We start from the raw sequence: 27,833 nt of genomic DNA, 5'->3' as shown, positions 1-27,833 counted from the left end.
ATGGGCTACTGAGAGAAGGTGTGACCCAGATTTGGCTCAGTGGGTCTTCCTACTTCAAATGATCCAATCAAGAAAAGTTCTTGAGTTTGGGGATTGAGCTTAGCCGTAGAGCACTTGTCTAGCAAGCGCAAGGCCCTGGGTTTGATCCTTAGCTCAAAAAAAAATAAAAAATAAAAAAAAAAGAAAAAAAGAAAGTTCTTTACAAGTGTGTCCAGTTCCTCACGTCTGAGTTCATTCTAGATGTAGTCAAATTAACAATCAAGATTAGCCATCATATTTGGTTCCTTGGTTCGGTTGCTGGTTATTCTCAACTTGTCCTACCTACTGTTTTGAGGTAAGGATATTAAATCTCCAATTATATTAAACTTGAGAATACTCTTTGAGTATCTCAGATGTGAGGAAATCTTCAAGGCATAGTAATTATTCCATATAAACAGTCAAAAATGACAGATTAAAACAAACAAGCAAGCAAGCATATCTCAAGGAATCAGAGAATTGATGAGCAAAAAGTTGTAGAACTCCAGGGAAGAACATCTTTGGCAGAGGGGCACAAAAGACATCGGGCACTGATGGATTTACTGATCCTGGGTCTAAGTTGAAGGCTAGAAACATAGACATGGTACTCAACTAAAATCAACAGGCATGTAACCCCACAAGGTTGTGTGATCAAAACCTAAAAAAAGAAAGACTGAACAGAAACAGAGTTAAAAGAATTAGAAACAGCTCATAAAGACTTTAAAGTAGCCATCATGAATGCGCTGAAAAAATAAAGAGAAATGTAGTCACACTAGAATAAGTTTTCACCATAGTTATAATTAGTTCATTAAAAATATCCAAACATTAGAAGAAGAAAAAATATTGAAATGAAAACTGATCAGAACAGTAAATAATAGACTCATGGGATGCAGTCTATTTGTAGATAGTAACAGGATTGTAATGTAGAATATACAAAAGACAATATTCTCTATTAGAATTAACCAGTTTAACAGGCTAGTGGAAATGGCTTTTTTATAAAAGTCAATTATATTTCTCTACATTAGGAACAAATGATTAAAACTTGAAATTTAAAACCTTTGAAAATGTTCGTAATACTGTCTAATATAATTCTAGGTACACTCAAAGCAAAAACTGTTAAGTCGTTAAAGAAGAAGTTAAGACTATTCCCAGTGACATTGGCTTTATTAGGCTAAGGCTTGACTAGAGGCGACCAAGACAGGAAAATTGAGAGCTCTTGATACAAATACCATTCTTACAGACTGGCATTTGGAGTACTTATCCTACCACTGGTCTATGCCTGCCTTCTTCCCTGGTTCTCATTAAAGCTTGTGTATTTCTAAGCCTCCTTTTATATAGTTTCCCCATAATAGCAACCACACTGTAGTCTTCAAGAGTAATCAGAGTCCGTCTTTCAACTAACAGTATATGAGCCTCCTGAAGGTTGCCACCTTACGTTCTTCATGTCTTTGCCACCAGGACTCAATACAATGCTCACTAATGTTTGCCACCTGAATAGAGGAATGCAGAGAGGATAAAAATAAAATTTCCTGTTCAAAATAAGATTACTAAGTTAAAAATATAGAAATCAAACAGGTGGGGGTTAACAGCAAGATAGAGAACCAAAACATAAGCAACTAAATGATGGAGAAGTTAACGGAGACTGATGACGGACTCAAGGGACAAGAACTATTGGGTAAGTGTGGCACAGTGGAGCAGGTGGGCCTATGTGAAGCACAAAGACACATAAAATAATAGACAAAAGGGTCCAAAGAGATGGTTCAGCTGTTAAGAGCACTTCAAGAAGAACCTGGATTCAATTCCCAGCACCAACATGGGAGCTTGCAACTCAAGGGATCTAATGCGCTCTTCTGGCTTGCTCGGACAATGGCATATATGTGGTACACAGATGTACATGTAGATAAAACACCCATACATATACAGTTTTGAAAAAAGTGTGAGGCAACTCAGTTATCAGAATCACTTTTGTTGGATCCCTCTTTTCCCATTGTACTCCTCTCTTGTAAAGCAGACCATCAGCTCTTGGAAATTTGATTCATCGTTAGTGTAGAGCAGTATCCATGTAGCTATAATGTCAGTTCTCTATAGTCAGTGTTACTGAGCCATATAAGGGGAAGAAGTCATTATCCAAACCGGCTCACAGAGGAAAGTCCTTGAGGTTTTCTTATATCAGGAGACATACTATAAAGGCTCTTCTAATACACTTAATTCCAAACTGGTGAAAAATCATGTTTAATTGGGTGCATACACTAATTCTGTTCACTTTCTGAGCACGATGTGGCACATCTAAATTCAGTCATAGGATTATAAAGTCAGAATAAGACTGATCTCCTGAGGATGGGGTAAAGTCTTAGGTGTGTAGTTAATAAAGAGCATCAATGTATGCAACTTGTTTAAAATGTACATTCTCCATTGCTGCATAAAAAATTATTGGCTATAATGACATCAACAATTCAATATGGGACTCAGTGCTAACATTCACTGACTTTATGATGGATGGACCTTACCATGTCTGGACTTTACAATGTTAGAAATTTGATACACATTCAGTATCAACTATTCTTAAACTATGTATGATATCTTCCAAGATTAGTGATATGTGGGATGATACCCTCTTGATGATGACAGGGATTGGTGCTCTTTTTGACACTGGGTAGCAGCAATGAGTCAGTCCTATGATGACCAAAGGCACCACACATTTCCTATACCACACTCTGTTGCTGACTGGTGGGAGCTATAGAGTGGGATCGATGAAATTAATGCAGTTGGATATATTATGGGTTTATTGAGACAGAACCCCCTTGTATGTTGAAGAGTATTTATTTTAAAATTATTGCGGTTTCTTGAGAAATTCCCTCTATGAGACAAAAACATATATTTTACACATGCCCTTTCATCAACTAATACAACCCATAATATCACTTTTGGGATTGTCTTTCCCATTCCACTAACTCCCACTGTCCATTATTGAGCAAATAATTGAGTACCTCAGGCTAACTACCAGGTATAATTTCTTTGCTTTCCTAATTCTAATTTCTTTATTTGATAAGTTCTTTGCACTCTGTTCATTCTCCAAAATTAGATGTTCTTTCCCATGAAACCCAAATAACAAAGAACAATCCAGTTTTTCCATGCTATTGAGCCTAATTGAAAATTGTCTTTCCCATAAAGATAAGTAGCAACTGCTTTCTTGTTACATGTCACAGTGACAATGTATTTTAAAAACAATCTTCAGCTTCATTATGTTGTTGAGCCAGAGGTACAGTGTGGCAGGAACAGGTCAGCTGCTGACCTGGTGGGGGGGAAAATGAAAATATCTTCTGGAAGAGGTTAGAAAAGGAAAAAGGAGAAAAGACCCTGAAGCAAATGTCTCCAAGGCCCACAGAGACCCCCTTCGGCCAATGGATTTGGTAAAAATGTTCTCATTGTCTTAAGATTCACCGATTCACATGTCTTATTTATCAAATTACCAACAAATTGCAAATTTATCAAAGGTAAGATGTTCAACTTCCTCTTGCACCTAGTCTCGTTCTAAAACATAAAAGGTCACAGCACCAGAATGTCATCTAGAGGGGAATAACTAAGGATTAAAGAGAGACAGGATGAGAACCAGACATAATGGAGTTTAAGGGCACACCAAGGCATTCTTTAAGATATAAAGAAAGACTAGGCTCATTTCAGAACTGTTGGCTCTTGGAAGTCCTTCAGGGCTTAAGTTCTTCTCTGATGCCTGCTTAGAAATTAATTCAGTGGCATCTAATGTTGTGTCTAGAGTTCAGAGTTCTATAGTAACTGCAGTGGTCTATTCAGAGAACAAAGGCAGCCCCCCTTGCTCTCTGGAAGGCCAGTGTCGATCCTGGGACCAATGCTATGCTGAACTAACAGAGAATTAAACAGCACTGTTTTGCTATGAAATCAACAGCTCGTATTTATTCATATGCGGTTGTTGTTTTCCTCTCTCCTTGTACATGTGCTACAATTCTCCCCAAACTAATTACCTAATTACAGATGGTGAAGGCATTTAAAGGATTAAGCTGAGATCCCTCACATGTAATGTGGAGGTAGGGGTGTTTATTAACTGCTCCACTGAAAAATAGCCTACCCCCTTTCACTGCTGCTGACTCATTCATTAATCTACCCCCTCCACCCATATGTTTAACCAGCTTTAATCCCTCCAAGGTACCACTAAATACTACCAGCCATTTATACTAAAGACTTTAATTAATCACATTAGTGGCCATGTGTTGACCCTCTCCTCCTTTGCATACCATTGACAGTTTCCTGGGGAAAGAGTTGGAACATATTCCTATCCAGGACCATAAGGCAGAGAATAGTAGCCAATGACTCCTTTGAAGATGGCGTCACCAACATCTCAGACAAGAGAAGTCAAAATGTGGTCATCATTCTGCTCTGTGGTTTGTAAAGGAGGACAGTAAGGGTTATACACAGGATGGACACTCTTCTCAGAAGCATGGATGTGCCTAATGAAAGCCCCTGCACATCAGCCAGGACCCTTGGGAGAGTCATTACTCAGACAAAGATAGGTAATGCCATAGGAACAAACAACTCTGAAACTTTGGAGTTATGGCAGCGATGTCCATATTTCACAGGTACAAATTACAATGTGGTGCAGAGTGGCACTGTGGAGGTAATGTCTTGTTAAATAAGAAACATAGAGCCAAATACAGAGTTAATAGCCAAAAGGTCAGAGCAATAGCTGAGAGCTGAAAACCTTACCCTTCACTGCTGCTCTGTCTTTCCTCTCCGCAAGAGACTTGCTTCCTGTGTCCTGTCTTTTTTATAGACATTCTGTTCTGCCTTCTCATTGGTTGTAAACCCAACCACATGATCTCCTTGTCTCTGCCTGTCTGTACAGACCTCCAGGTCTTCTATGGTTGGTACTGAGATTAAAGGCGTGTGTCGCCATGCTGGCTGTGTCCTTGAACACACAGAGATCCGCCTAGCTCTGCCTCCCAAGTGCTGGGATTAAAGGCGTGCAACTACCACCGCCCAGCTTCTGCTATGGCTTGCTTTGACCCTAAGGCAACTTTATTAACATACAAATAAAATCACATTTCAGTACAAATAAAATATCACCATATGGCACCATTGTGGCTTCTCAACCATGAATTCTGGCCCATTTGTGTGCCTCCATACCTTAACATGAAAGGGAAGAGAAACAAAGGCTGGAGAAGTGCAAGCTGGCTTTACAACACCTCTGCCTGGGAGGCTAGCTGCCACCTCTAAGACAAGCTTTATAGTTCTGCTCAATGGCAAAGAGACTGAGACCCACAGTCTGTTAAGAGTGCAGAAGAGAAGGGAAAAGCGATGATACTCATATTAATGTTTATCTAAAGACACTGGGTCCATTTGTCTTTACTCAACTATGCATTGATTTTTTAGAATGATACCTTACTTTGTTGTAATGTAAGCTAGGTTACAAAGAGTGTTCCTGTGTGTGTGCACAAGCACGTGTATGGACTCACACATGGATGCCAGAAGTCAAAGAAGAGTGTCTTCCTAACTCACTCTCTACCTTCTTTATCTCACTGAATTTGGAGTTCACTGATTCAGCTAAGCCAGCTGGCCAAGGAGCTCCAGGAACCCACCAGTGAGCTCCAGCTCTACTGTCTGACGCTTGAGTTACAGATGTGTGTCACCATGCCCAGCCTTTGCTTAGGTACTGGGGATTCTGACTCAGGACCTCATGCTTGCACAGCAGGCAGTTCCCCAACCACACTGTCTCCCCAACCCCAACAAAGACTTTTCTATTGCCTAATATTCCATCTGTTTTTATTTTGTCATGCTTCACAGAGTAACCAGGACTCAATTTTGAGGGAATGGGTAGAAATTGGGAGAGGAATACCCACTCTACCACACCTATGTTTTTATTCCACTGGTTCCTACAGGACTTCTTGGTTTGGGTACAGTGATTGAAGACTACAGAAATATTCTAAAGTATTCTGTGTGACTTTCCATGAGGATGGAAAACTCACAATTTTCGTTGGCTTTTCACTTTGCTGATCTATTGGTCTCTGAAAGGCGAAGGCTTCTCAGTAAGTCCAAGTATCTGCTGTGTGCCTGGCAGAGCTGAGGAAGGAATTTGTGAGAAGTAGGCAGGAGGCAGAAACTCTGCTACCAACCAGGTATACATGTTCAGCAGTTGGGATGATGGGAGCTGAACCAATTTTTCCAACAACAGGGCTTGAATGATTTGATGTGTCGGTAGAAGAGCCAGGAAACAGAAACTGGGCTTAAAGGAAGCAGTAAGAGCCAGGAGATAACCACTATGTATTTTTCAAAACTCTGGGGAAAAAAAAAAAAAAACCCTCCTCTGCTCTTGAAAGAGAAAGAAGGGAGGGAGCCAAGGCTCTTGAAAAAGAAAAAAATGGAAGGGGGAGGGAGAGATGAGGGGAAGGAGGGAGGAAGAGGGGGCGGGAGAGAGGAAGGGGAAGAAGGTAGTGAGAAAGGGAGAGAGAAAGAGAGGGAGAAAGGGAGGAGGAGCTGGGAGGGAGAGAGGGAGGGAGAGAGGGAGGGAGAAAGGGAGGGAGAGGAAGAGGGAGGGAGTGAGTAAGGGAGACAGACTAGGAAGAAAAGAGGAAAGGCAGGAGGGAGAGGCTGGTTCAAACACACTGTGTAGACAGTAAAGCTTGAGAATGGGACAAGAATGTAGAAAACAAAGTTTCTCCAGACAGTGGCATTTTCTACCTTTGGACACTTTAGTGCAGGAGGTCTGGTGGATAAAGGGGGAACAGCACTCTGGACTTGCCCACTCACTCAGTGGCAGCTGCCCCAGTAAGAACACTTAGAAAGCAGTTAGCTATTCCCATGAACATTATAGGCTTCCCCAGCACTATCTGATACTTTCATATTTGAAAAAAAAAAAAACAAAAACAACAGCAAAAAAACATGTGACAGGCGTGGGAAGGCTTTCAAATCAGCAAGTGGCCCTTTAATGACTAGGTGTAAAGTAACATCCCCACTCCCCACTCCTGCATGCATGCCATGAGAACCAAACTTTCCTATGTGTCTTTTCCTTCTCTCTTCCCCACTGGACTCCACTGTTCTGCCATCGTGTTGACAACACCATGGTTGTCTTTGGTTTCAGCTCTTAGGCCCACACGTGGCCTTGCCTAGTTATTCAAGTTCAAGTTGCTGCTCCAGAATGTGAGGAAGTGAGACGTGAAGATAGTGAGCAGGTCTCGTTTTTTAACTCCCGTGTCCAGAGTTCTCAGATGTAACTACAGAGTAACTCACACTCAAGATCTGAGTTGATGTCTCATATATATACACATATACACACACACACATATATACGTGTATATTATATATGTATATATGTGTGCGTTTATGCGTGTGTGTATATATATATACATAAACACACGAGAGGGAGAGACAGACAGGCAGAGAAGAGAGGGAGAGAGAAAAAGGGGGGTAGAAAGCAGAAGTTAAGCATCCAGAGCAAAACAGTTCAAGTAACACAAGGAAACACTGACTTTGAGCACAGTCTGTGGGGGAAGGGCCCTGACCCTGGTTTATATCAAAACCCTCACTTTAAAAATCTTATTATATCAAGCTGTTGTAAACAACCTCATCCTGTCAACCCAATGAAAATGTGCAGATCAGGCAGCCCGGGCAAAGAAAGAAGTGACTTCTTTTCAAAGTCTCAAGGTCAAACACGCAGGCTACCACTCAAGCAGCAAATGGACCAGGTATGTAAAACCCCTTGAAGGGGTCAAGCGCCCAGCAAAAGGGAAGCCATAATGGATTTCCTTCACATTTCAGGCTGGCCAGACCCATTGGTGTACACTCTGCTTTGATGAAGTTCTGGGAAACTAGCCAGGTTGCTTCAGGGATTTAGATAAAGCTAACAGAAATAGATCTGCTCTTTTCCCTAAGCCCAACTTTGAGGCTGGAATTGAGCAACCCAGCCAAGGATAGCTTGCTGTCCACACATGAATGTACCAGAAGTCGCTGGGTAACTGATGATAATCATGCCTCATCTCTATAGAATATGCACCACTCTATACCTTGCAAAGGTCTCTTCAGTTTGCAAGCTACCTCTGCATCCGATATCATGCATGATCAACATGGCATTCCTCTGGGAAGAGGCCGGACTACCATTTCACTCTTATTTTTAAAGGAAATAGCTTAACTGAAGCATAGAGACCTTCCTGCTCCATTGTCACACTTGGTAACATAATAGAGCTAGGGAGACAATGCCACATGCTTTATCCTCTACCACATCATTAGGTGACATGGAAGAATGTTATGAACAGTCACAGTTATTTGTGTCTTCTTCTCCATTACATGCCTCTAACATTGAAGGGTCTATAGAGAGAATTAGATTGAAACACAACTCTCCCTTAAAGCATTTGTGGAATCGTTGGTAAATACGCTACTATTTTAAAATGATTCCTGTAATGTGATGCCTCTGTGTATTCAACTCAGCATGCTTCAACTATGAGGAACCTTATACATTAACCTGGCTTGGCTCTCTTTTGTGGGGTAAGAAAGAAATTGAAGCCAAGTAAAGGGAAGTAACCTTTCTCAGTTGTCACAAATCCACTGGGGAAGCAGGATGGATGCCAACCTTCAAGAGCAGCAATCCCATGTCTCTTCTGCCCCAGTGACCTGAGTCAACCCCCTTGTCTTCCATTAGAGAGCCTCTCTGACCTGTGTGCACTTAAGCAACTCCCACAGAGTGTGGTGTGTTTACCTACCAATCCCACAGCTCCCCAGAGTTCCCCAGAGTTTTCTTGAGTGTGAGCAGCAGGAAATATTAGATAGAAGGATTTATAGTGCAGAGATAAACAGATAGAAAATAAAGGACACCTATTCCAAAGGGCCCAGAGTGTCTCTGCCCCAGGGTATTTATAGAGATGCCAAGGGGTGGAGCAAAAAAAAAAAAAAACAAAAAAAAAAAACTTCTCCCCCAGCACAGCCAAGTGCAGACCATTTCAGACACCTGCTCTCAGGCCTATGGCCCTAATCATCCTCTGTGCGGACCTGCTGGGTAAAGCCACAAGGAACCCGAAAACGGGCTCCCACAACAAAGCATGCTGCCAGGGTTCCATCAGCATCCGTGAAAGTGTTCTATTTATTGTAGCATTATCTGACAGAGCCCACCATCTCCACCGGTAACTTCTACCTGAAAGTTCCCTTCTCTGAGCCTTCTGTCCTCCACTGGGGGTGGGGGGAAGCATATGACTCAGTGCCTCTCATGCTATATGCAGACAGGAAACGGAAAAGTCCTCATTGGTGTTCATCACAAATATGCACTCTGCGATTTTGCTTTGCCACTGGACCTCTGTATCTCAGTGTCTCTGTCTGTAAAGGGAGATCCTGTGCCTTCCTGAAGAGCTGGGTGCTCCTGTGGCATCTACAGATAGGAACACTGCCTGATGTCTTCGAAATAAATAAAACACATTCTGGTTACCAATACCCCCATGAATTATTCAGTTTTTATCCCACTGATCTACATTAATCATAGTTTTATTTGTTTAACTAGCACTACCTTTGCACTTACTGTGTGCACGGTACAATGGAAAGAGAAACACAGGGAAGGGAAAGACTGTTTCCCTGCCTTCCAGAAGCAGAGAATTTGAAGACAAAAGGTCATAAAATAGTGCAGGGACACGAGAGTCCTTACAAAGCAGTGCAAAGAGTGACAAGCAATGTGTCACCTTCATTAGTCCATTAAGAGGTCAGATTCTCCTCCTGTTTGGGAAAGAATGTATAAAAGAGATAATAATAATAATAATAATTACAATATCCCTTTATGCTCCTTCTGTGAATGAAAATTCCTGGAAGGAAACCATCTACACAGGCTGATTGACTAATTAAAATTGCAAAGGTGTGAGAGGTTGGGATTTTGCAGTTTCTAAGCCCAATTACTGTTCAACAGGGATGATAGCATACATCCCTTGCCCCCATCACTCCCAGATCTAAGGTTTTGTTACTAGCCAAACCTAGCATTGTGTCAGCAGATTAAAAAGAAAGAAATAAAGAAATCACCACCAATAAAAATAAAAAACCCTTTGGAATATATTAACTATACAGAAGTCTATTCACACCCCAGTCCAAGAACTAAGAACGCTATCAGTTTACATGTGAGGCCATATCTAAGATTTTCCACTGTGTTCTACTTAATATTTCCACCAATGTATATTTTTTTAATGCCTTGATTTCTAACTTTCTTTGTTTCATTACCACAAAAGCTCCATGAACTTGCTTCCACATAGGAACTTGGAATCTGAAATAAACTGACTCTGTTTTCCTGGTCACCTATATTTTGGCTCCAAAATGAACTGTCTCTGATTCCTTTTGAGTTAAGAGCTATGTTTTTGTGTTGACACTCCCAAGGAGCACTGGGGATTTCTACTCTGGCTGGTTTATCTGGAAAGCCTCCTAGAGGCCTAAGCAAATTAAGCCTCCCCACTTAGCCCAGCTACACCTGGCAGCTTCCAAGAATCTGGTTGTTCCTTCTTGCTTTTCTTAGTTCCTCCAGCCCCCCTACTTATCTTATAGTTGTTTATAAATCTATCTTTGTTCTTGCTATTCCAGAAAGACATTAACTGTTTAATTAATTCTTCACCCCTTCCATTGCCTTACATTGACGTGTACACTTTAATTGCATATAATAACCCTCTGATATTTATGGATATAGATAAGTTGAATGGAATTGACTGCCTGACAAAGGCCAGGTGTGCCAATTTTCAGTCTGGTTGCACTTTCTTCACATCCCTGTACTTCTATTAGCAATCAATTTACACTAAGGAATGTGGCTAGGAGGAAGATAGGAATTTACTTCCCACAGGGCAGCTGGGAGACTGCAGAGAGACCCCCAGAATGTATTCTAACAACAATAAGCATTACAAATACAGACGGGGATACACACACACACACACACACACACACACACACACACACATATATATATATCATAAAGCAGTCAGTCAAAAGCCAATAATTAGAGAGCCTGGCAAAATGGGAACAGAGGTGAGAGGTGTCTTGGTTTCTTTTCTGGTGTGAGAAAATTTTCTGATAAATTTAAGGGAGAAAGTTATTTGTCTCACAGTTCCAGATAGCAGTTCATTACAGCAGGGCAGTCATAGTGACAGGAGCTTCAGGGAGCTGGTTTCAGCCCATCATAAACAAGGACCAAAGAACAATGCATGCATGCCTGTGTACTCAGATCATCTTCTCCATTTTATACAGTCCAGAATCCCCTGACTGAGGAGTGACCTCACCATAATTAACATGCGTCATCCCCTATCCATTTAAGTCATTAAGACAATCTCCTACAAGCATGCCAGTTGACAAAATTAACCATCACAGGAGATATGGTTTAGCTTTGCAGACATCTCACTGGTTCCTCCAGGTACTGTGATAATCATTTTCCAGAGAGATCCAGCCACTCAGGGATATCTTGACTGCAAAATTTCCCCATGGTCTGATTTCCTGTTCTATACCATGCTTCAGACAGCTTCCACTTTATGGATGCTTGTGTCCACAAAATGCATAGTAACTTTCAAAACTGAAAAATGCCTAGTACCTTTCTCCTAGATACTATGATTTAAGTTTGGACAGACCAGAGAAGTATTACCTTTAAGGGTGTTTTAAAGATGCTCTCTGTTCTAATGTGTATTCCCGGTGAGACCCACAGTGGCGTCAGACACTTGTTTAATTCAACAGTAGGCAGAGTTCCAATAAAACACACTGGCAACTCAAAGCCAGTCAGTCAGAGATTTCATGGCTAAGAATGACTCAAATCTCCTGATCCTGTTTCTTATTCTAGGTCCTTTTCATTAGAAAGAAAAAAAAAAAAGACAATACATTCTAAGTCTTAAAAGCATGTATTTGCCATAATCAGGAGGGAGGATTTTCCCTGAACATTTAACTTCCTTTGGAAAGCAAGAAAATAAAAAGACACAGAACACGCAGCAATTGCAATTTTCTATTAAATCATCCTGTGAATTAGGTAAGAGTTTCTGCCAATATCTCAGCTTGCAAGGAGACTACTTGAGGGTTTTTGTGCATGGCTGCTGTCATCCAGATGGAATTCCCCTTTGCTTTCAATCATGTGCTATTATTATTTGTAATGTTTCTAAAATGACTCGGTGATAATACATTTTAAAAATGAAAGTCCCATGGATGCATGGGGATTTTATTGTAAAATAAACAGCAGGACAGGAGGAACCATTAATTTTAGTTAACACATCTCCTTTTGATAAAGAGCCACAAGGTCCATGGTTCTTAACCTTCCCAAAGCTGTGACCCTTTGATTTAGTTCTTCATGTTGTGGTGATCCCCAACCATAAAATTATTTTAATTGCTATTTCATAACTGTAATTGTGCCACTGTTGTGAGTGGTAATATAAATATCTGTGTTTCCCAAGAGTCTTAGGTGACCCCTGTGAAAAGGTTGTTTGGTCCCTGAAAGAGGTCGAGACCCACAGGTTGAAAACCAGTGCACAAGAGCAAGAGGCAACCCATACACATTTTAAACTGGTGGCATCACACTAACACAGAAATACTAAGTGAAAATGCAATAAAAGACATGGTTAAAAACAAGTGGGTAAACTGAGGCCCAGTTTTGTGGAACCACAGACACACTTATCAACATGTCATCTGGAATTGGCATTTCTGCATATCTAGAAGATTCTGCACATGCCGGCATCTCCCAAATGAGCTTAGTGGTCATACATAGACACGGTTCATTCCCTTTGTTTTCCTTATACTCATGAACACAAGGTGTGAGACAGTAGAATAGGATTAAGAGCTTCTCAAACGGCCATAATTAACATGGTCCACTTCCTTACTTGAAATAAGAATGTAAAGTCAAGTACACCAGAGAATAAATTGATATTTTTTTAAAGTACAGGAAAAATAGAAATGGGATGAAGCTAACACTTGGGTATCAACTCACCACCTATCTGAGGAAATCTATTTTCATTAGATAATAAAAGTATATGATATGATTCTATTCAAAATGTATCCATATGGTACCCCAGTGATACAATCTGTTGGTGTGTGGTATTTACATAAAATATACATGAGATGTATTTATGAATCAAGAAAGACAATGTGATTTAAAAAAATGGATCTATGTTTAATTTAGTTTATATCCCATAAGAAGATACCAAGAGCTAGAGTCTGATTGTTCATGACAGACTACATCTTGCTGTGATAAAAAGTTGACTCCCAAATCACAAGAGCTAACCAGGATAAGATTTCCTATGCTGCTTTGGTTTGGGTCACTCATAAGAAGTTTAAATTAGAGACTTCATCCTCAGTCTTTTCCCCCCTTCAACCTCATCATATCTGAGTTCTTCCTTCTAAACGCATGGACAGAAGGAGGAATACAAGGAGATGCTCCCAAATGACCAAGCCCAAAGTGATACACATGTCAGTTCTGCTCACGCTGCCAGTGATGAGGTTCACAGGCTTACAACTCCAATGACAGGAGGCTAGAGATGCCCAATCTCCTTGTCTAACCAGGAGGGACAAGTCTGTCACACAGAGGAGATTAAATGTGTTGCAAAAATCAGACACAGAAGAGGGTAACATCATTCTTTGTGGCTGGGCAAAGTTTTTCCAAGGGGGAAGATTAGATTTGTTTCAGGAATAGAGTTAGTGGAAATGGCAGAGCTTGTATCATATGGAAGAAACACAGAGTTCAGCATGCAGGATGTAGAAAGTAAAGATGTCTTTTTTAAATGGTGGCTAAAGGACACTGATGAACAGTGGGTGAAACATAGAGGGAGGGAAGTATTCATAAGGAGTTAATGCTGGGTCATATTTTGAAATTAAAAAAAAGAGCAAAACCATATTTCAGGGGAGCAGCATTGGGGGCTGGGGGTACAGGTAACTCACTCTCCTGAACTCATCCCACAAACCCAGTTACCCACATAGTCACTAATCTGCATTTTTTACCTAGATCTCAAAGGCACATACTCCTCTATGGGGCCCAACACCTCTGCTTTCTTCCAGGCCCTTAAGGTTGGCTTCCTGGCTACTGACAACTGAACATTTATGTTCATGCAGAATTCGTATTGACACAATGATTCCCAGTGTGGCAGTATTTTGAATTTAGATGATGTGTGTTGGAAGGGTAATTATTATGAAAATAGGGCTTGGGTTAGGGTTAGTGTTACTCTAAGAGGGTAGAGAACTCTCCCAGTTCCTCCACAGGTAAACAGACAGTAAGATAATGATGGTTTATAAGCCAGGCAATGGGCTTATACCAGACCTAAGTAGGATCCTATCTTGAATTCCAGATTCCTACAAAGAAGTAAGCCTTTGTTGTGGGTACAGTAAGCCTCTCCTGTGGTCCTTGTTACTACATCCTGAAGTAACTAAGACACCTATGATCTTGCCACTGCCCCTTTACTAATATCAGGCCTCTGCCTCTGCTTCAGTATAACTTGGGACACATGTTGTCCAGAAGGTCCTTTCTTGACTGTGCCTACTTCACACTCACACAGGATCAAGCATACACCACACAGCATCATGCACACATTCACATATGTGACTTCTACTCTTATACCACTATGATAAACTATTACAGCTAGAGTACATTATAAACTTCACAATCCCAGAAGCTTAGAAGTCCAAGAGTAAAGGTTCTTGGGGACGTGCTTGTCCCATAGTATAGTAGAAAGTCAGATAAGCCTATAAGATAGAGAGGAAGGAAGCCAGAGAGCACAGGGACAAACAAGAAGGACTCACAGTGACAACTCGCTCCATGGAGACACTCATCTGTCATATAGGTGGAATCTTCTTCACAGTCCTGACTTAGAATCTAATACAACTAAATTGCGGCATTGAGTTTTGGAATGGATTTTATACTATAGCACCTTTCCATTCTTTCCTGCTCAGAAATTCCCTATGTGTGTAACATCTCCTTTCAAAATAGCCTTATCCTGAATGCTCACACAGTTGATGATTCCCTCCTCTGTGCTTTACATTAGAATTGGTTTCCATCAGCTTCCTTTAAAGAGCATTTCCTCATGCCCCAGCTTTCTCTGCCCATATAATTCAGGCTCCACAGAGATGTGTCCTCTCCATTATGGAATTATTATTAATTATTATTATTAGAGATAATACTGGCTATTGTTAAAGATGAGAAAGACAGAAATCTTTAATTAGAATTAATACTTACTGAGACCTTCTTCTGGTGCAGACACTGTGTTAAATAAATGAAGATATTCTCACATTTAAGGCTGATCAAAGCCCACTACAGAAGGATGCTATTTTCTGTATTTTATAGGTGAGGTGAATTAGGGATCAAGTGTCTCATGCAAGGCTATACAGCTGTCAAGCAGCAGGACCGCAGCTTGAAACTATGTCTGGAAAACTAGAAGCTTTGTGCTCAAGCCATTCTCTGATAAGAGAGCATGCTCTGATGTTAGGATCAGAGGTAAAGACACCAGACAATTAAGACAGTATCAGCACTAGAGGAATGATGGAATGGAAATAAGAGGAACATGTGTAAATTCAGCTCCTTGCCCTTGGCGATGTAGACATAGAGTATGTGTTTGTAGTAGTTACTAAATATAAACTTTTAAATAGAAACTGTATTAACTACCTACTGTCTGTGGTTAGAGTCAAACTTTCGGCATCTTGGAAACATTTAAACACATCATTATGAGACAGATAAATGTTAAGCAAGAAACAAACCAATCATCATGGAGAGTTAGAAAAATATCCCATAGCACAAGAAGAAAACACTCTGATGAGCAAGTAAGGTACACATCCATGCAGCCCCCTTTCTCTCCGCTGTTTTAGAATAACGTTATCCACTTCTGATGACCATTCAAGTGTCTCTGTCAATAAGCAATACAGTTGTTAAAGTCTGCCCCAGATTCCCTGCTCTGAGTGAGGTTCAGCTTGTAAAAGGAATTCATTTGAAGGCAGGAAGGAGGGAGGATAAGGGGAATTGGAAGAAGGGGAGGGAGAGGGTTGAAAGGATGGAAGGGGAAGAGAAGGGGAAAGAAGAGGAAAAGGAGGGAGGGGAGGGGAGGGAATAAGGGGGAAAGGAAGAGAATGGAAGGAGGGAAAGGAAAGGAGAAAGGGGAGAGAATCCTGACTGTTAATAGTTGCTCATCCTTGATTGGGGGGAGGGAGGGGCTTGGTCCTGCCTCCACTGAAGGAACCAGGCTTTACTGTATCCCCATGGGAAGCCTTACCCTTTTGGAGGAAGGAATGGGGGTGGGTCAGAGCAGGGAAGATGGGGGGGACCGGGAGGAGGGATGAGAGTGGGAAAGAAAAAAAAAGAATTGCCAATTTCATTATTTTGCACCAATGTGTATTAACCTTCTGCCTGACTCCCAGATAGCACTCAATGATGGGAATAAAAGAGTGATCATTACAAACACGGGCCCTCTAATGAGTTTGGACTCTCACAGCACACTCAGATACAGCCAACCAACAGGAAAGAACAATGTAGAACAGGAGTGGGAAACAGACCAAGCCCAGACTTGCCATGCTGATTTGGAATGCAAATTGTTATCTTTTCAAAACAACTTAGTGTGAACAAGTCTCTCACTTCCATTGAAATGGACCAGAAATGCTGGAGAACAAAATACCAAGTGTTTATTACAGAGCCACCTCCTGGAAGGGTTGTCCCTATACTAGAGAGTTAAAAACTGAATTCCTACACCTGACTTGTGCTTTGCCAGTGACTATAAAATAGTATCCAGCATGCATCTGCTTTCCTTTTCTTTTTAAATTTAATTATTTTTATTTTATGAGCATTGGTGTTTTTGCCTGCATGCATATCTGTGTGAAGAAGCCAGATCTTGGAGTTGCAAACAGTTGAGTGGACATGTGGTTGCTGAGAATTGAACTCAGATCTTTTGGAAGAGCAAAGTGCTCTTAACTGCTGAGCTATCTCTCCAGCCCTTTCTTATAACCAATTCTGAGAATAAGTTTCAGTGGATTGGGGGTGAGCCTGAGAATCTGCATTTTTGCTGTAGGTGATGGTGGTAGTGGTGTGTGTGTGTGTGTGTGTGTGTGTGTGTGTGTGAGAGAGAGAGAGAGAGAGAGAGAGAGAGAGAGAGAGAGAGAGAGAGAGAGAGAGAGAGAGAGATAGATGGCTATTCTTGGTTGCCAACTTGACTGTGACTGGAACTAACTAAAACCCAAGTGGCTGGGTACCCCTGTGAGTGATTTTTCTTAATTAAATTATTTGAAGTGGGAAGATCCACCTTTGATCCAGATCTTTTGAGGTAGGAAGATCCACCTGTAATCTGGGCCACCTGTTGGCAGCCTGTATGAAAGACATGGAAAAGGAAGCCCTTGCTCTTTACCTGCTTGTTCTTGCTCTCCTTTGCAAGTCTATTCCTTCACTGATGTGAAAGCCTACTTCTTCAGGATCCCAGGTTATACTGAAGACCAGCCGAGACATCTAGCCTCATGGACTGAACAGTTACTAATTGTGGTGATATTTTGTGTATGCTCTAACAAATAAAGCTTGCCTGAAGATCAGAGGGCAAAGACAGCCACTAGTTAGCCATAGAGGCCAGGCAGTGTTGACACATACCTTTAATCCCAGCACTTGGGAGGCAGAGACAGAAGGATCTCTGTGAGTTCAACGCCACCCTGGGCTACACAAGATTGATGCAGTCTAAAAGAGAAACAGAGTCAGGCAGTGGCGGCACACATCTTTGATCCCAGCACTAGGGAGGTTGAGACAGGATGTGATACGACTGTGCAGAGAGAGGAATATAAGGCAGGAGGAGACATGGATTAAATCAGGCCAATTCTGTGAAGTTATAGTAGTACCAAGCCTCATTCATGTTTGACAGAAGGCATGCAAATTTGACTATTCTTGGGGTTTTTCTTCAAGCATTTCTTAGTCTGTCCAGAGAAAAAAAATGAAATAGAAAATTCTTCTATAATGTGAGTTGGCTTTGAAGAAGTGTTTTGACATCTTCGATGTCTCATGGCCAATGCACACACAGTGTTTTGGGAACACAAAGAATGGTCATAATAGAATGGGTGGAGGGGAGATAAATTAGAATATCTGGCACTTGAAAGAACAAAGAACACAAACAAACAACCTTGGTATTGTAGTAGCAACCCAGGATAAACCTAAAAAGCTATAGAAAACCTCCCCCAAAGCATGCGTGGGAGTGCAGGAGGACACACAGGAAGAGGTATCCTGGGTGCAGACATCTTTGCATAATCCAAACACTGAAAAATATTAAACACATAATTGCTGAAGGCTTTTGCGGAGAATATTCATGAGTCTTTAGGAATTCAATGGTAAGATGTCACTAAAGATACTTTAATAAGAACATTCATTTACAGACGGGAACTGAGATTGTAAACAAACAGACAACAAAAATAACAATAAATGGTGAAAGTCAAGCTCAAACTCCCAGGAGACCAATTAATGAAAAGTAGAACATTCGAATGTTCATACATGAGAACAGATGAAGGAAGCAGTATTCTTGCGACTCTTCACTATAAGGATACAGTCCTTTTAATGCAGTCTAGAATAATAAGACAGAAGGCAGAATATTTAGTGTACATGAATAAGTTAGTCACAAGAGAGCTTCAAGAATTTTGAGAGCACACTAGGAAGATCTGAGATGGGACTTAATGAAGGCAAGGCAGCCATTGTGGATTCCTTACATTCTGGGCATGTACCATAGACCTGTGTGTGTGAAGATGTGAGTTTGAGCTACATCATTACCACCACCACCACCCCCAAATCATGAGTGATGCAAAATTGCTGAAAGGCTACAGGGACTCCAGGCAAGTCGATCTTGAAAACAGGAAAATATTAACAAAAAGAGAAATGTAGAAATGAATGTTATTTTGAGTTGAGTAATCTCTATATAGTGGCTGTTATTACAGATAACCACTAATATTCCAGAGTCTTCACCCAATATGGTTTATTTCATTTTACCATGGCCCAATTCATTAGTTTGGGAAAGGACATTATCTGCTGTACACAGCCATTCAAGAACTCTAGTTTCCTTCCATCTAGTGATACTTCCATCTAGGAGATCTCAGGAATTCTATCATGGATCCTTCAAGGACCATGACATTAACCAGAAGATCAGTCTGAGAGTGAATGGCTTCTACTACATCCATTTGCATTGCATTCTGGGTCTTTGCATTTAGCAAGATGCCCTAAAGAAAGCAATGGTGTTGGTGAAGCTGCAGCCTCTGTCCCCAAGTGGCTACAGAGTATCCTTCAGTACAGATCAGGGTAAGCATGCCAACCGTCTAAGGAAGCCAAGGACAGGAAATGGGACAGTTTATTTCACTAAGTGATACATGCTAAAAGTAGGGCAGATAATTAAAAACAAAGGCATTGCTTAGCAAACAATGATAGAAATCAGTGTTCAGAGAAAACACATACTGCTGAGTCGTTTCCTCCAGAGTCAGCTGAAGGGATGAATGACAGCCTCATCTAAGAACTCAAAAACCCAAGGACCCAAGGACTCAGTGGGTAAAACCTGTAGGAAAGGCTCTCCTCTGGTGATGAAGGACCAAAAAGGAAAATGACATCAACAGAAAATGTGACATACAGATAGACAACTCTTAAGTCTCCCTAAGATTTCCTCATTCTTACTACTCACACTGGAAATGTTCATTGAAATGTCTCAAAGTCTTCTGGCTACCCAGCTGTGAGAAGTTCAAGAGTTCACATATATAAATGCACAGAGAGTTTTAGATGTGGACCTGCTCTCAGGAGCTCGCAAGACTCTTCAAGCCCTGAGAAGCAATCCCATACCTTGGGGGTAGGGACAGCCTTGGACACCCAGGCTGTAGCTGCTACTGTAACTGAGGCATAGACTTCTCTCACTGCTTCTACCAATAATAGTAATATTAATAATAATAATAATAATAATAATAATAATAATAATATAGGACTGATGAAAGATCAGTGTGCCAGATACTATACTAAGATCCACAAATGTGTAGCAGCCCCATGAAGCAGACACTATTATCATCTATCTTTTTTACAGATGAGAAACCAACAGCCAAGTAAGCTTCCAAGTGTTGAAGTACAGTTCAAACCTAGCTGGCTTCCTGTTGAGCATTTAACTACTATCTTCTAGTTTTGATGCCTCTGCAATTCTTCTGTGTAGAAGCAGGGCATGTGAGCTTTAAAAAAAAAAATTAACACATAAAACAACTTACAAATAATATCTTCTGGTGAACATGAGATTCTATTTCTTCTCTTTGTGATTGCCACAGTTTACACAGAGCAGACACATAGACATCATTTTATTCTTTGCTCCCTTCTTCTCCCAGTTTCATTATATTTCTGAGGGTCCCTCTGGGTATTTATTCCCCCTTGTGATTAAGACAATCAGCTTTTTATCTTGGCAAGGGAGAAGAGATGGGAGAGAGAATCAAAATGTGCATATCCAGGCAGTAACCATACTTTACCTGAAATATCCTTGGGAGAATTAGGATCCTAAGAAACAAAGAGCAGCTTGCTCACTGCACTCTGGGGTAACATGAAACATAACAGGTGGGACTGAAAGGACTATAGGCGTGTGCAACACTGACCGTGGGAATGGAATACCAAAACTTAAGGTTATTCAAAATCAGGGGCTGCACTACATTTAATGACTTCATCTCGGATATCAGAGCGGACACCATCTCCCCAACATCACAAGCTCCAGTTGATAACAAGAATAGTAGCCCTTCTTGATTTCAGAAATTACTTGTAAAACTCTCTTGACTTCCTAGCTAAGAAATGAGTTGTTTGTTATGTATGGCAAATATCAAATGGGCGATTGAGAACCTGCCATCAGTACTTTCAAGGAGGACAACTTGTTTTCTAACAACGTATATGTGGTCTGCCTTAGTAAACTCTTCTGTTGCTGTGAAGAGCCATATTGACCAAAGGGGAAGTTACAAAACAAAAGCATTTATTTGGGGGCTTACAGTTGCAGATGGTTAAAGTCCATGACCATCATGGTGGGAACATGGCTTCAGGAAGGTAAGCATAGTGCTTTGAGTTTACATCCTTGTCTATAAGTTCAAGGCTTAGAGTTTACATCAAAGACAGACTATCTATCTAGATAGAGAAGGAAGAGAGAGAGAGAGAGAGAGAGAGAGAGAGAGAGAGAGAGAGAGAGAGAGAGAGAGAGAGAGAGAGAGAGAGAGAGAGAGAATGAACTGGGAATAGCCTGGGCTTCTGATACCACAAAACACACCCACAATGACACATCACTTCCAAAATGACCACACCTCCTAATCCTCCTCAAACAGTTCCACCAACAGTGACCAAGTATACAAAAACATGAGCCTACAGGGACCATTCCTATTCAAACCACCACAGTGGCCAATTTTCTGAAATGATTTAAGCAAAAAGAACTATACAGACAACTGGTTTAAAATCATCCTTTTCATCAATACTTATTAAGTTCCTGCTTTGATAAATCACTACACTTGGGGGCAATGAAGGCAGACAGCAACAGTCATGAAAAAAAAAAAAAAAAAAACAGAACATGAAGTGGAGGCTATTCACCTTGAAAAGATTTGAGCAGGCAGTCCAACAGAGGAAGGTGGACAACTTGCACCATTCTCCTATGAACTTGGGCCAAACAGCTAGCTTCTTTGAGACTCTTGTTTTTGTTTTTGTTGTTGTTTTCATAACGTGACACAAGATTTAGTCCACCCACAAACACTGCAGTTTGGTAAAAAAAACTAACTGGATTCCCCATAAACTTTGAATAGATCGTTGGTGCTGACTGACCTTGGGATTTCTCCTTACTTGCTACAAATCAGATATTAGTGAAGACCCTATAGAGAGGTCCAAAGATTCAATTGTCCACTTAACCCTGTCAGTGCAGGGAAGGTGGATATTGCCGTCAGTTTTCCTTTTGGTTACCACTGGTGAACCCCATCTTGCGTCAGCCATTGGGAGGAAGGCCCAGAACTCAGCTGTGTGGTCTACAAGCCTAAAGCACACATCCGGTTCCGCAGGTAAATCGGAACAGGTTTGGAATGAAATGAAAAGGACTCTGAGTTTGCACACCAAGCTGCCCAGAGAAGAGAAAGGGAGGGGAGTCGGAGGGGGTAGAGAGGAGCTGTATAGAAACGTGTCAGAAGCCTGGGCTTCATGGGAAAGTAGCATTGAGACCGGAACCAGAAAGTCTAAGAACTCTTCCAAAACTTCGGGCAATAAAGTTTGGAAACTGTTGGTCTAGAATTTCCTTTTATGAAATTCTTCTTGCCTGATCTTTAGCACGTTCATTCACTGACTTTCTGTCCTCAAGGGCTAACGAACCCCTCCCTCGCCCAACACACACACACACACACACACACACACACACACACACACACACACACACACACACACGTCCAAAACCAAACAAAAATTCCTTAGTTATGGAATTTTGAAGCAGTTTCATACACTAGTATCAACTAGAGTTTGGGATTCAGTCCTTTCATGGGAAATGGGAAGTTGAAGTCACAGGCGCATTCAGGGAAGGGGGCAGCTAAAGCCCAGACATTCTGGTAGCCTTTGACACCTACAGAGCTCTCCTTTTAAATCCAGGCGCCGGCGCTGGGTCAGCACTTTCACTTGGCTCAAAGGACAGGCGCTGAGCGCCATCCTGCAATTTCTAAGGCGTCTGTGACTGACAGGGACAGAAGTGACTCGGCGACAGCCGGGAGCCAAACAAGACTCCGAAGTCCCATCAAAGCCCTAAGTGCTAGCCTCAAAGACTCAGTTCCCAGCCACTGGCAGTGCCTGAACCATGCAGCGTGGATTTTTTTTTTTTTTTTCCCTCCTCCACCCCCAAACTCAGCTTCCCTTCTGGAATCTGTCCCCTTGGAATACAGAACACAAACGCGGGCGGACTGTGTTCTCAGTTGCCAGGGACTCGGTTGCAAAGGAGCAGCTGGGTGCACAAGCCACGCCCCTGGTGCGCTCCCCCACGGCGCTCACACCTACGCTCCCAAAGCAGTGAGGCTGGGGAAATGCTGGGGGCTGGGCAGGGCGGAGCACAAAGGAAACCCGCCCCTGATCCCACCCTCAGGAGAGATTGGCAGGGCTCGGGCACCTGTCCCAACCAATGGGCGCGTTCCGGGGCGGGCCTGGAAAACGGCTGTTCAGGCGATTTAAGAGTCGTCGGCGCGGCTGTGGAAAGCCGAGTGGAGCCAGGACTTGCCAGGTGGAGCAGACGCCCGAGCCAGCGTAGACGCGGAGCGCACCCGCACCTTTCCCGGCACCTCACCGCTCTGCTTGCCTCCGGGTAGATCTGAACCGCAGTCTCCCGCGCCGCCAGGACCCACTCGCCGCTGCCGCCTCCACAGCACCCATGGGGACCTGGAGACTTTAAAAGGAGTTTGGGGTTTCGGGAGCAGGGAGATCACGGTACGGATAAGCCGCTTTCTTTGCCTTAAAAAAAATGATTTTTCTTCTTCGTCCGATTGTGTGCATCGTGTGCTGGGTAGGAGAGAGGGGCTCTTTGGGTTGAAAGTAGACCTCTTCTCTCTCTTTCTCACACACACACACACACACACACACACACACACACACACACACCCCGCACTAATACTCACCACCGGTTTCGCCTTGCTTCCCCTGTCTCTTTGTTAGGTTATTTTAGAGAGAGCAGCCTCGCCCTGGCGCAGTCCGATTGGCTCTGCTAGCGAGAAGGCGAGCAAGGAGAGGGCAGAGTGTACCTGCCTGCGTGGGCAGGTGTGCCCCGGTGCTTGAGTGTACGTGCATTTGGCAAGTGTGCAGGCGTACGTCCGGAATTGTGTAGGAATTGCGGGAGAGGGTGCCAATGTGTGGTCGCCAAGATGTGTCATTGTGGGTGTGTGACATTAACATTGTGGGTGTATGTACCAGGCTGTCAGTGTCTGCTGGACTCCAAGTGTGCAAAATGTTGCTGATGTCCAGTGAATGCCTCTAACGAGTCTGTCATTGTGCAAGCCGCTGTCAGGGATGGGGTGTGACCCAGTGCAAAATGGGCAGGTGGGCTGCAGAGGATGGCGACCACAACGTGAGCTCAGCTTGCTCTAGCTTCAGGCCTTATGGCTTCTCTTGACACCCACCCTTCCGTCTGGGTATCCAGCTCCCAGCCTGCCACAACGTGCGCTCTCTTCGCCCACTTGAACCCGGCATGCTCTCTAGCCCGCCGGTGCTCTCTCCTGTGGAAGTTACAGAGCAGGGTTCCCGGGCAGAGTCGGAGGCTGGCTGAGCTACGGTATGGTGTCTGCTCTGGCCCTCCAGATTGGCGGCTTCTTCTGTGTCCCCTTTCCTACCCCAGGGAGGACCTGCAAAGTTGACAGGCGCAGGCGACTTTGGTGCCGGTGCTTAGGCAAACTGCAGGCCCCAGGGGAACTGAACGCCTTGGGGAGGGGACACCAGGAGGGTCAGCCCGGACTCTGATGGTGTCTGTCCTGTCTCCCTCGGCAGATCTCAGTTCCTGGCCCTGGCCTCGCCGCGTCATTGATGGGCAACCAACTGGACCGCATCACCCATCTCAACTACAGCGAGTTGCCCACTGGGGACCCATCTGGGATTGAGAAGGACGAGCTGCGGGTCGGGGTTGCCTACTTCTTCTCGGATGAGGAGGAGGACCTGGACGAACGCGGGCAGCCGGACAAGTTTGGTGTGAAGGGCCCCCCAGGTTGCAGCCCCTGCCCAGAGAGCCCCAGCCGCCACCACCACCACCTGCTGCACCAGCTCGTCCTCAACGAGACTCAGTTCTCCGCCTTCCGGGGCCAGGAATGCATCTTTTCCAAAGTAACCGGCGGCCCTCAGGGCGCCGACTTGAGTGTCTACGCGGTCACCGCGCTGCCCGCCATCTGCGAGCCGGGCGACCTGCTGGAGCTGCTGTGGTTACAGCCCGCGACCGAGCAGCCCGCGCCCGCGCCGCACTGGGCCGTCTACGTGGGCGGCGGGCAGATCATCCACCTGCACCAAGGCGAGATCCGCCAGGACAGCCTGTACCAGGCGGGCGCGGCCAACGTGGGCCGGGTGGTGAATAGCTGGTACCGCTACCGCCCGCTGGTGGCCGAGCTGGTGGTGCAGAACGCCTGCGGCCACCTGGGCCTCAAGAGCGAGGAGATCTGCTGGACGAACTCCGAGAGCTTCGCCGCCTGGTGCCGCTTTGGAAAGCGCGAGTTCAAGGCTGGCGGGGAGGTCCCCGCAGGCACGCCACCCCCGCAGCAGCAGTATTATCTCAAGGTGCATCTGGAGGAGAACAAAGTCCACACGGCCCGTTTCCACAGCCTGGAGGACCTCATCCGCGAGAAGCGCCGCATAGACGCCAGTGGCCGCCTGCGAGTGCTGCAGGAGCTTGAGGATTTCGTGGACGACAAGGAATAACCCCAGAGCAGCAACCCTCCGCGCCTCTCCTCACGCCCGGAGCTCCTTTCCTGTCCCCGCAGCTCTGCACCCCACACCCCCTAGCGCGCCGGCCCAGGGCCAGCGGCTGGAAGCTTCAGGAACTCACTCCAGCACCCGGCCGGCGCAGCTACGCGCCCCTAAGACAACCCTTAGTGTTAGTGACCGTGCCGGGGTTACCCAGCCTGCGCCTTGGCCCTGGGTTGTGATGGGGAAACGGGTAAAGGGGAGCAAGGGCACGACCTTTCCCGAGAGCCAATGGCCAGCGACTCTTCACCAGACAGGGCAAATACCCTTTAGTGAGAGGGGACAGTCACCACCCCCCAGACGCTCACACGCAGACCAGTCAGAGCTGAGAATTGTTCCTTGCAGGGCACAGTTCAACGCCCGAGTGGATGTGTCCCCCGATCTCAGAATTCCCATGAAATCCAGCCTGTCCTGTGTACTTGGGAGCACTTCGGGGGACTCCAGGTTACCCTGAGGCTGCCAAGGACTGCCTCACAGCTCTCCAACCCAGGGTCTCCTAACAATGCATTCCAGGCTCCAGGCTGAGCTAGATAGGTTTGACTTCCCAATTTGCACAGCTGGAAGAAGGCGCCCTCCCGGTACTGACCGACCCTCGGCAGAAGAGGAAGCCTTCTGGGTCCCCGGAAGAAAATGGCGCAGCGCACCTCTTAAGAGTGAGGAGGGCCCGCCAGCTCCGGAAAAGGAGCTAATTCACCTGGTGTGTGGGCACTTGAATGTAGGAAGGAGGAGGCTTTTTGCTCGGAACCCCTTGATTGCTTCCCTCCTTGCTCTGCGTTTCAGAGAGTCCTGTTTTCCAAGGGACTGGAGGAGGAGAAGGCAGGGAGGGTCTACAACATTCCAGAAACCAGCATCAGGACAGCCTAGCCAGTGTCTTTAGTTTGCCTTTTCCTAAGCAGAAGATCTTAGAAGGCAGTGGGGGGAGGTGGAGATTTTTTTTTTTTAAACGAAACAGCAGTTTTCCAACGATGTCAACAAAGCCTACAGTGTCGACGATGCTTCTCTTGATCATATTTAGCAACATGCTAATGAAATTTCAAATTGAAATTTTTATTTTCATGGCTTTAATCCATGATAGCTTAAATACTGGGGGCCATTAGGAGTGGAATTTAGCTAAGAGTTTAGCTGACCTTGCCTTTCACTCTGTTTTTCTCAACTCTTATGAGAATTCTGTTTGGGGATATTATAATCATTTACTTTTTTTTTTCTTTTTCTGGCTTTACGAAGTAGCCCTGTGATGGTGGAGCTGTTCGTTAATGTGTATATTGTACTGAATTTTTGTCAGTTCACGGGTCTGCTGCTTTGGTGATTACTAGCAAGTTCCAGGAGGGTTCTTTTCTCCATGTTGTATATCGTCATCATCATCATCATCATCATCATCATCATCATCTTGGCAACTCTTCTCTCATCACCTCTCGATCCCCTTCAAAAGGAATCTAGAGTTGGTGGGCTTTAGGGCCCACTTCCGTAGCCTCTCCTGTTGTTTTTTCTGAGAAGAGAGAAGCACTCTTAGAATCAGGACAGAATGTGTGTTTTTCAAAACATGGTTACCTGAAGCCCCATCCTGTGGGCAAGAGTTTGTGGATTTTCTCTAAGGGATACAGCCGTAGCCTAACTGGTCTTTACTTGATTCTATGTGCTAGACACACCTGAGGACATATACGGTCTCTCGAGGGAGTTTGTCAAATAATGGTGTTTAGCTAATGGTTGTGAGCATTTGCATACTGACAGCTCTGATTTAGTTGAACAGCAAATACTAGGTCCAAAGCTGGTTTCTTGGCATTTGAAAACAAGGCAATAAAAAGTAGTGGAAGTTAGCTGACAGGGAAATGCCTTTTCCATGGTACATGGTTTGTTTCTGTTTTGTGGGGATTTTTGTTGTTTTTGTTCCATTTTGTTTTCATGCTGGATTCATTCTCTGATCTTGAGTCAAAAGGTCAAATCAATGAAATATGAACTAAAGTATTTTTCTGAAGCCAATTGAGTGATTTATTTTTTAAAATGGTTTATGCTTTTCTTTCAGCACATACAACAGCAAAACTTTTCGTAACAACTAAACTTAACCTTTGCATGTATGGAGAACTGAAAGTCATTTGTGTTCTCTTAGTCTTTTGGCAAATGACAGATCGATGACCATAAACAGAAATTTCTTATTGTGTCTACACACGCCATAACCTTTCCTGTGTCCTACTACTGTATCTTGGCTCCCTGCTGAATTAAACACCATCCTAAGCACTTGCTCCGGTGGGAATCCTTCTTGATATTGTGTCTTCCACCTGTCAGTGAGTGGATGAGAGAAATGCACCAGTCTATATCAGACCCCAGACTGAATTAGTCCTTTGATGAGAGTTATGTGCCATGCCAACAGGGGATTGGTTTATAGGTTTGATACTTGCTAAAACTTGATGGCAATGTTAACAAGAGTGGGAGATTTATCTACCAAGGACTG

The 27,833-nt window shown here is 43.6% G+C and overlaps 1 protein-coding gene across 1 annotated transcript; it reads left to right on the top strand.

Annotated features, from left to right (window-relative positions):
• Positions 1–23,110: 23,110 nt before the first annotated feature.
• Lratd1 (LRAT domain containing 1) lies at positions 23,111–27,622 on the top strand. Its single transcript, XM_036171147.1, has 2 exons — positions 23,111–23,377; positions 24,428–27,622. The coding sequence occupies exon 2, from the start codon at positions 24,464–24,466 to the stop codon at positions 25,340–25,342; it is 879 nt and encodes a 292-aa protein (XP_036027040.1). The 5' UTR covers positions 23,111–23,377; positions 24,428–24,463; the 3' UTR covers positions 25,343–27,622.
• The last annotated feature ends 211 nt before the right edge of the window (positions 27,623–27,833 follow it).

This window comes from Onychomys torridus, chromosome 21 (assembly GCF_903995425.1).
Source record: "Onychomys torridus chromosome 21, mOncTor1.1, whole genome shotgun sequence".
NCBI lineage: Eukaryota > Metazoa > Chordata > Mammalia > Rodentia > Cricetidae > Onychomys > Onychomys torridus.
The sequence above is the reverse complement of the archived record's forward strand: the minus strand, read 5'-3'. Positions and strand labels throughout refer to the sequence as shown.